Source organism: Pseudorca crassidens, chromosome 5 (assembly GCF_039906515.1).
Source record: "Pseudorca crassidens isolate mPseCra1 chromosome 5, mPseCra1.hap1, whole genome shotgun sequence".
Taxonomy (NCBI): domain Eukaryota; kingdom Metazoa; phylum Chordata; class Mammalia; order Artiodactyla; family Delphinidae; genus Pseudorca; species Pseudorca crassidens.
In genome coordinates, this window is record NC_090300.1 from 68,168,031 (window position 1) to 68,177,905 (window position 9,875).

At 40.1% G+C, this 9,875-nt stretch overlaps 1 protein-coding gene across 4 annotated transcripts in view; it reads right to left on the minus strand.

The window, feature by feature from the left end:
• IGF2BP2 (insulin like growth factor 2 mRNA binding protein 2) overlaps nucleotides 1-9,684 on the minus strand; it is a 159,712-nt gene extending 150,028 nt beyond the window's left edge. For 2 of the 4 annotated variants that reach the window (XM_067738330.1, XM_067738328.1), the window contains exons 1-2: nucleotides 9,415-9,684; nucleotides 7,774-7,834 (exon numbers count right to left, since the gene is read on the minus strand). In XM_067738330.1, the coding sequence (XP_067594431.1) occupies nucleotides 7,774-7,834; nucleotides 9,415-9,592 (239 nt within the window). In that variant the 5' untranslated portion in view covers nucleotides 9,593-9,684. Of the gene's footprint in view, nucleotides 1-5,621; nucleotides 5,745-7,773; nucleotides 7,835-9,414 lie in introns of those variants that run through there. The other 2 variants (XM_067738329.1, XM_067738331.1) reach the window with 2 other exon arrangements.
• Between the last annotated feature and the right edge of the window lie 191 nt (nucleotides 9,685-9,875).

The following is a 9,875-nucleotide window of genomic DNA, read 5'->3' on the forward strand; positions in this document are numbered from 1 at the left end:
GCTGTTACTGTATACAAATTAGATGGTAAGCAAGGGTAAGACGCCCACTGCTTCTTTGAAGCAGGTTTGGTCAGTAGAAGGAGTTGCTTTGGAGTCCAAAGCTTTACAGCCCTATCTGTGAAAGGGATGAAATTCAGATCTCTCTCGGCTGTATACAAAAAAATATGGAGAAGGCCTAGTCCAATGCCTAGCACATTAACTACTCAGCAAGTATTAGTTACCTTTCTTCCTTTTCCCCATCTTCTGAGTCAGAATTCCACAGAACATGCAATACCCTACTCTGGGCTCTACTAAGTTAAAGAAATGAAATGCCTAGGGAGTTGTAAATAATCTTCTTTCACTTACCTTTTTCTTGATAATTCCTTCCTCCCTTCCACCACCACCATAAATATGATACTACACAAAAGTTAAAGGAAACGAGGATAAATGCAGGCAAAGTTCACAATTAAGGGGAAATGGACTGTTCTTCACATGCTTAGTTATTTAGTATATGCTTTTGAGTGACTATATCATTAATGAGGAACTCAGAGAACTTTAGGGATGCTATCCTATTAACATTCATTTCACTCCCACAGGAGAGGCCAAAGGCCATATTCTGTACAGAAAGTGAATCAGAGAGAGACACCAAATCTCAGGAAAGACTTGGCAGCTACCAGCAAAACACTTAAAACGAAACAGTCCTGCCCTCTGGCAATGGATTGGCTGAAACCTGGAACGAACCCACCCAAGTGATTCCTTGAGCTTGACTTTCCTTTACCATGTGGCACACGGTCTTGACCAGGGCTACCTGTGTAATCTGTTTGGCTCAGCTGTTGAAATATCTTTCTCGGCAATGTCCTATGTCATAATACAAGGAATGCAAACACTAAAAAAAGCAATGTAACAACAACATCAAGATCCAACCTTCTTGGTTAGGCATACCCCACTTCTGTCTATGGGCAAGCACAGTGATACTGCCAGTAATTTAAAAATGACCTCTGTTTCTAATTTTTTTCTTAAAAACTATAACAAAGTACAGATCATTTGGATTGATTAAGAATAAGATCATTGCAAAGGGTGATTCACAAACAAATCTATATTTATATCTTTCCATCACTCTTGAATGGCAACCTTTGAACTGTACAACACTTTCAGATAACTTCTTTAATTAATAAACAAAGTAAATGTAGGTGAAGTACGCTGGACTGAGAATCAGAAGTTCTAACCCTAGCTTTACTATTTAATAGTAATGTGACCTTAGGTAAATTATTAAATTTCTCTGAAACTGAAACTCTCATCTAAAAAAAGGAATAATATTATTAACTGTCCTTTCTTCTTCACATAATTATTATTTAGAATAAATGAAATAATGTATTGAAGAAGCTGAGATATTATCAGTACTATGTGAATATGAGATGCAGGCACATAAATATACATTTATCTAGTATTATTTACATGTCAACACATGGAATCATGATATTACCTTTCTGATCACATTTACAACAAAAATTAAAAGTCCAACCTTCCCCCATAGGGCAAATCCTCACATGTTGGTACACATTAATTGTATGATAATAAGAAAAACTGAAAATATCATTCTCATTGCAATCGTCCCATACAGATTATCCTGGTCATTAGGTACATTTTCCTTGATATAGATAGATAAAAGAAAGTCTAAAACATGCATCAGAACTCTTAATTTTCATTTAATGGACTTACTGAAATATCTATTTTATGAAATATTCTTGATAATAAACAGAATGGGAAAATTCTAACTAAATCTTCACATTTTAAGAAATAAAGTATAGAACAGATAAATAAATAGGAAATCCAAGAATAAACAAAACATGTGTCCAAAATGTAAGCTTATTATTTAGTGAGAACCAGAGGCTTGGGGAAGAAACATATCTATTAAATGATGGACATCATTTTGGACTTGATTGCCTGCTATTAATTCAAAAGTATCCATTTTCTCTGGTCTACTTATTCAACACCTCAACATGCCATCAAACACTAAACCAAATTAAAGAAACAGTAATTATATTCTCCCTCCTCTTTGGAAGCCAAAGTAACAAAATCTGAATTTTTCTGTAAAAGAAAATAATTTTTCTTCACTATTTTATGGAAAGACCAGACTAAAGTACATGATCAAAACAGGAAAAGAAAAACCTTAAAAATAATGCTCTGAGCACTCTGCAATTTTGCTGCCCAAAATAGAACCCATACAGTCCATGCCACCAAATGAAAATTACAAGTTTGTAAGCATGAAGTCAAATTATAAAGTAAAAGATTTAAAAAAATATTTTAATGGTGATAAATGAAAGGAAAGACTGTTATCTTTACTGGTAGGTGTTTGTTGTTTATTTGCTATTATGTTTTCTTCAGTGATAGTGTTTTGAATGACTACCCAAACTAACTTGAACTTTAATTTGAGTGTAAAAAGGACAAACCTTGACTAACAAATTACTTGGGCAAATTTTGTTAAACAGAACTCTCCCATTCTTCAAATTAAGAAGTTAATCATAACTTTTGGAAATTATGCTTTTGACTAAAATTTTTAGAAAGCTGGTTTAAAAAATTGGTTTAGCCAAACCCCACCACTTTCTTCTTCAACACCAATAAGAACACTGAAGACATTTTGGTGGCATTTAAATATAATTTTTTAAAATATATTTTTGAAATTTATTATTCAACTTTTTAACAGCCTCCAAAGAAACCAACTCAATACTATGCTTCTTCTAATGAAACTGATTCTCTCAGAGTACTTTTGTTATGCAAAATAATACACTGTCTTCCACAGAATTTCTAAATGAAAATCCATATTCAAATCTTAAATCTTCTATAGAAAATCAAAGCCTACACAGAATCACTTGCCAATTCTCTTAGTGAGAGGGGACATCCAAGCAAAAGTGAAGGAGAGTAAATTTCCCACAGAATGGTCCTTGCAGTAGCATGCTCACTGAAGAAGCCACTACAGGTGTCTGTGCCCCGGCTCCCACAAGGTTAAACACCTGCAAGAGTTATGCATCACTCAAGGCACATATTATTGCACTTGAGTCCCTTTATTTACCACAAGGTTCAAACACCTAGCAATTTTCATTTGCCTTGTCAGGACTAAAATCCAGAACATTTGTTGTTTAATTTAAAGATATCCTCCTCTTCCCTCTTGATACCATCTGTCTGAAACTACTGTCTCCCATAAAACACACACGCACGTGTGCACACACACACACACCCATGTGCACACACCCTGCTGAACCACAGAGATTGATGCACTTAAACTCAAATTATGTCCTCTAACAACTGACCAATTGCTCATCTACTTTTGAGGATTTCATTAGCAGACTTGGAAGAGTGATTCAGCAGGAGACAGCAAATATTTAGAAAGCTGAAAGTATCAAATATGTATAAATAGTTCTTACAGAAATCTGATTTTCATAACTTTCTGACTTTTAATAAATGTGCCCAAATTACCACCCTTTTATGCACATTTCAATGTCATTTACATTCCCCCCATCTAAAAAACTGGAACAACCTCTGTAAAATAAAAAGCATTTACTCAAAATAATAGTGAAATGTTGATTTTGATATGTATTAGTTCTAAATCTTCTAACATCCTTTAAAATTTTTCTTCTTAAAGAAAATATATTGTACTTTAGATCATTATGTATAAAAGGTGTTCTACAAATATTATTAATCTTCTCTCATCTTCTCTATATAAATGATAATCTCAGGCTAACATAATAAAAAACAAAACTCTGAGACCATCCCTTACTGGTCATCTTATACCCAGCCATAATTACAAAGAAACATTATTATTTAAAAAAACACAATTTGACAAATGTATTACATATCACCAAATCACCTTTTAGAATTAACGTTCATGTGTTTAGCCATCTAGTACTTTTATAAATCACTACAATATAATTTAAAATTGATATGAATTTGTCAAATTGGAAAATCAAGCCCCATATAACATCTATTTCGCTTTGTAGATTTCAATGGCTTTTAATATTTAACCAAATAACGTAAAAAACAATGACCAGTCTTTTAAAAACACTAACTAGAATTTTAAACCTGAATTACCAAGTAATTTTTTTCTTTATTGCTTCTATTTTAATCCCAACACTTATCTCTTAAAGGTCACGAAAATGTGTAATTTTCTATGGCATTACCTAGAACGGCATAAAAAAATTACTAGCCTTTTTTTAAAATGGTAAACTAAATGTCCAACTCAAAGTCAAATCAAAACTAACCTTACAGTAATATATATATGTGTGTGTATGTGTGTGTACATATATATATATGTAAAATATCCACACATGGAATCTATACAATTAAATCCAGGCCTTAATTTCTAATTCAACAAATTCTTGAAAGAGGGTACCATATGATTTTAACCTAATAAAGTCTTTTCTGTTGTTACAAAATTAAAAATTGATCCATCAAAAGCCTTTGTTACAGGGAGGGCTTGAGGTTGGGTGGTTGGGTTTTTTTTTTCTTTTTGGTATTTAATTCAACTATACACAATGTAGTACATACAAGCAAAACACAATTGAGATACTGTTTTCTTTAACATTCCTATAGGAGACCAAATTCATTTGCATTGGAGAGAACACAATTACTGATTTTTAACTCATGAAAGACAAATTCATAGCTTTTCCCTACACTACCTCATAGTATTCTCACCATCTCAGTGAAAGCATGTCTAGCACCACTTAGTTACTTCCTAGAAGTGGGCAGAAATTGCATTTTTCAAAGTTTTGTTTCTCACAGAATCATTCAACTTTAGTTACAAAGCACATTCAGGTTAGCGTATGTCTTAGCTCAAAACAATTTATGTAATGTGTGTGTGTGTGCATGTGTGTAGATACATATAGTATATAAATTTTTTTTAAACTAAACTCTCATCAACATCAAAAATGAAATTTCTATCAAGGAAGTTTCCACAACTTTTACAGCCCTTTGTCTGTTTTTTCTTCCTTAAGAAATCTTTGATTCATATATGCTACCAAGAAATGCGAATAGAGAAAAAAGAATCAAAGATTTTTATTCAACAGAGCCTGAAGACAACTTAGAAAGTAAGAAAAATAGATGGTTTGTACATGATTTACATTACAATAATTTGCATTTAATAAGAATGAAGCACATGTGGCAAAAGAAAAAAGAGTTTTCTACTTTTAAGTGACCCTGAGAAAATAATATTATCTAGTCTGTCTACAAAAACAGCACATATAAAATAATGCTAGAATGATATTTAACAAAAGATCCAATTGGTAAGCAAATGGCATGCCAATATTTTCATAACTTAAGATAAAAAACATCTCCTCCCAAGTATCATTAGGTTAAAAAAATCTATTTAGAATATAGATATTAAAACTGATTCTTGAGAACAGAAAGAAATCAGAACAATATAAAGAAAATGAGCACTCACTTGTGGAATGGTTTTTTAAGTAAGCAAGCAATGAGGATGAATTGTTTTCTTCACATTTTCACTTCTACTAACACTAAAACCACATATAGAACTGACTGAAGGCCAACAAATGTACTTTTAACTTGTTAATTTTCATGGAAGTGCAATAAAAGAACACCAAAATAGTCACCATATAACATAAAAGCTTTGGTTTCAAATGTCACAGTACCCTGTTTTTGAGAGTCCCCTCCGTGGTGGAGCCCTGTACATGAGAACACACAGCTGCCTCCTCCCAGGAGTCTGAGCTCAGTACACAACACCAGGCATCAGCTCTCTCTCCCTTAGCCTGCAGTACCAGTAACTAATTTCTGCATTTTAAACTAATAAAGGAAAGGAAGAAAGATCAAAGCTATCCAATCAGAAATGAAGCAGCCCTCTACAGCAGCAGCTTATGCATACATTTGGCATGTCAGACATCTTCAGAGTAGTGAATCATACACAGCGCATTTCAATCTACCTCCTAGGTATTTCATATTACCCACAGTGTTCAAAGAAATCATGTACCAATAGAGCTGTATAAGTCCTAGATTGCTCTTTATTTAATTAATACTAAAAATTTGGGACAGGCTTTTAATTCTGAACTCTTATAAACACAGCAAAATCATCTAAATGACCCACCAGCTAACAGCAAATAACCTCTGTATTTTGAAAGAAAAAAGTTAAAACGTAATATATTTGTGAGAAGTTTCAAGAGATGTTAATAACTTTAGATAAACTAGTATTTCACTTACATTGCAACATTAAATAATATACTTTGCAACATGAAATGAGACACCAACTAACCAAAGATAAAATTCTACCGATTTTTACTAATTATAACCAAAAAAAACCCTCAAAACAATTATACAGCCAACAGAATTAGATATTTATAGAAACATAACCCATCAAATATTTTGGGTGCTTCTTTCAAACCTTGTTCAATATGTTCATCCAATATTCAAGTGTTATAAGATGAGTAATTTCAACTTACAGTAAATAGTTAATGTATCAAAAAGCTTCAACTTCGATTTCTCAAGCAAAAAAAAATTTTTTTAAGAAAAGCATACAAACTTAAAATACTTAATTTAAAAATTAATCAGTTGCACATTACATTTCTTCCTAGAGAGAAGAACTAGCTTAATATTACACATGAAACTGCAAATCATAATTTTTACCTCTTTTTTTTTAAGTTATTAAGTAGTTTTCTGATATGCCACTGGAATCATTGGCAAACAAAAGATATTCTGTTGCTTAGTTAAAATATATCTGGAAATGTGCACACATTTTTAGAAACCCTTTAAGCAAAACATCTATGTATTTAACAATTGGGATAGTTTGTTTTAAAATCTATTCAATCCTGGCAAAAATCAAGTAAATGGTTACACTATTGAGAATCACAAACTGTAAAGGTGGTAAGTCAAAGACTTCACTTAGAATCTCCAATTCAGCTACTTAATGACTAATGGTGAAGAAATGTATGTGAATGGGATATAAACTAAGTTACGACACACAGAAAAAAAATCTAGAATGAGTAATAAAGGGCCCAAATTTAAAGTCCACAATAAACTTTAAACAAAGATGTTCTCCCTCATTCTCTCCTCACAGACATTCTCATGTAAGCAAATCACTGTGGAGAAATCCAACCTCCACAAAACTTTTTAGTCCTTCATTAACAACAGTGCACTTAAATATAATTATAGATTTCGCAGTGATATTTGTTTAGCCTCAAACATATCTTAAAAGCAACAACAACAAGAAAACGCTCAGAAGCAATATTCAGTAGTCTCTGTGACTAAAAAAGTCTGGCTTTTAACTGCCACCTAATCCAAACAACCTACTTGTTTAAAGCACTACGCAAAAATATCGACCCCTTGCTGAATTATTTTATTATCCAACACTAAGGTATCTAAAAAAGAAAACTAATTAATCGCAATAATCGCGAAGTTTAGTTAAGCAATTTAGCTGACACAGTAAATATTTACTCTTAACATCTCACAGGAAGTCTTGACAAGCATTTGTTGCCATTGTGCTGGGGGGCAGGGGTGGGAGTGGCGGGTGGGAGGCAAGTTTTCATAAACAAGTTAAACGGTCCCAGCGAATTTAACACAGCTAGTGTTCGCCACCCACCCCCAATAAGGCACCAGATACTTTCCAAGTACAGTAAACACCTTATATAATGAAAGTAAAAAATGTAGCTTTCTAAACTATTTTAACTCCACTACAAAAACAAACAAACGCCTTTTAAAAAAAACTATACAAGCACATTTTTAAAAACTGAGTGTATTTTTTTTATTTAGACGTAAGACCAATCACACAAAAAAACTAAGCAAAATATTATTTACCTGAGCTTTTTGGAGACTGAGTAATCAACTTCCATGATTTTCCCATGCAATTCCACTTTACCTTTAAAACAGAAATTAAAGCACTCAGAACCTTCCTGCAATCAAACCGGCGGGGGGCTAGGAGGGGCACGCAGAGAACTCCACGCTCCGGCTCCGCCTTCGGGCGCCCTCAAGGGGTCTCCTACCCTGCTCGAGCTGGGCAAACTTGGTTCCCAGTGGAGAAAAAAGGTGGGCGCCCCATGTCGCCTTGTTCCCCGGGACGAGGTGGCAAGGGTGCGAGCCCGGATCCCGACCCCAGGTATAGCTGTGGGTGGCATTACCGGAAAAACAAATTTAATAAAGAGCGGCGCCAATTTGAAAGGATGAGCTCATTTGAAACTCAAGCTGCAGGGCTGGCGCGGCCCCGCTCCTCTCCGGGCCCCCACCTCTCCATTGCGCTAATCCGGGCTCCGAAGGCTCCGCTGCTCTCCCCTCCCTGCCCTCTCCTCCCGGTGGCCCTGGTGAGACACGCCGAAGCCCCCCGGGGGCCGCTTCCGCGAGAGCCGGGTCCGCGCCTGCTTCTGGTCACCTTGGCCTCGCCGCTGCCCCGCCCCCACCCCGCGCGCCAGTGGGGAAGGGGCTCCGGCCGGGCCGAGGTTCGGGGGGCGCAGGCTCGTGGCCTGGGGGCGAGCGCGGCTCCGAGCGGTGCGTGTGCGGGAGGGAGAGTTGGTGAGTGCGCGCGCGCGCGAGTGTGTGTGTGTGTGTGTCGCTCTCCGTCTCCCGTCTGGGCTCCAGCGCTCTCGCGGGCCCCCCGGTCGCCTCTTTCTCGGTTCTCAGTCCGGGCCCCCACCGAGTTGAGACAGGGCACCTCGTAAAAAGGTGCTTCTGGCCGAGCGGGAGGCGGGGGGACAGACGGCGGAAAGCCCCCAGCCCCGAGTTCTTCTCAATAAAATCGGACAAAAAATTCAGAGAAAAATAGGAGCGCTTGAGAGACAAGCGAGAAGGGACTGAGGTTCGGGAGAGGACCGAGAGAGATGTGCCGTCGTGCAAAGGCGGGGTGGGGGGAGCCCCGAAACCTCGGAGGGGATCGTCAGGGTGGCGCCGAGGGGGTGCCAAAAGTGGGGGACCGCGGGGCGAGCTGGGGAGGGGGCTTGAAAGGAGAGTGCGGCTCAGGGGACGCCAGAGGGCGAGAGGTCCTGGGCACGAGGCACGGGAAGGGGTAAGGTCCGGTCAAGAGAGAAGGACATTCAGGGTTTGGGGGGGTCCCTGACAAAAGGGGTGACGGGAAGGTCAGGGAAGAAGGGGAGACTGGGGCTCTCTAAGGATGGGGGTGGGGAACTCTGGAAAGCAACTCGGGGAGCCGGAGGAACAAGGGGTGCCCCGGGAGAGCGAGAGAGCCTCGGGAACCCTAGGAGAGGCTCGGGGGTCGCCCCAGGGCTACGGCTGGGAGGGCAAGGGGTGAGTCCGGAGCCGTGGGGGGAGGGGAGCGGGCCGTCCCAAGAGCGGGCCGGCGGTGAGAGTTGAAGGTCTGGTGCGTGGAAGTGAACGTGCGGGCGCTAAAGCCCCCGCCGGGCGCCGCCCGCAGGGCTCGGCCTCCCTCCGGGCGCCGTCCCGGCCTGAGCTGGGCGAGGCGGGGGGAGGGGGACAGCGCCGACTGCTCACCCGAGAGGGTCTCGATGGCGCGGATGGCCCAGTTCTGGTCGGGGTAGTCCACGAAGGCGTAGCCGGACTTGAGCAGGACCTGTCCCGCCAGGGGCAGCTTCCTGTCCCCGAAGAGCTGCCGGAGGTCGTCGGCAGTGACGGCGGGGCTCAGGTTCCCGATGTAAAGCTTGTTCATCATCCGTCTCTTCCCCGAGAGCCCGCGGCTCCCCCGGCCCGGTACCCGGCGCTCCTCGCCTCCTCCGCTGCCCTCGTCTCCCCTCCTCCTCCTCCGCCCCCCCTCCCCGCCCTCCGCCCGCCCGCCACCCACCCCCACCCTCAGCCTGGCTCCCCCCACCGCGGCCGGCCCGGCCCGCCCGGGGGCAGAGGCGGAGGCGGGGACTCGGCGCGGCTGCCTCCTCGGGGCAGAGTCCCGGGCCGGGCGGCGGCGCGCGGACAAAGCGCTCTCTCTGCCTCCCTCTCTC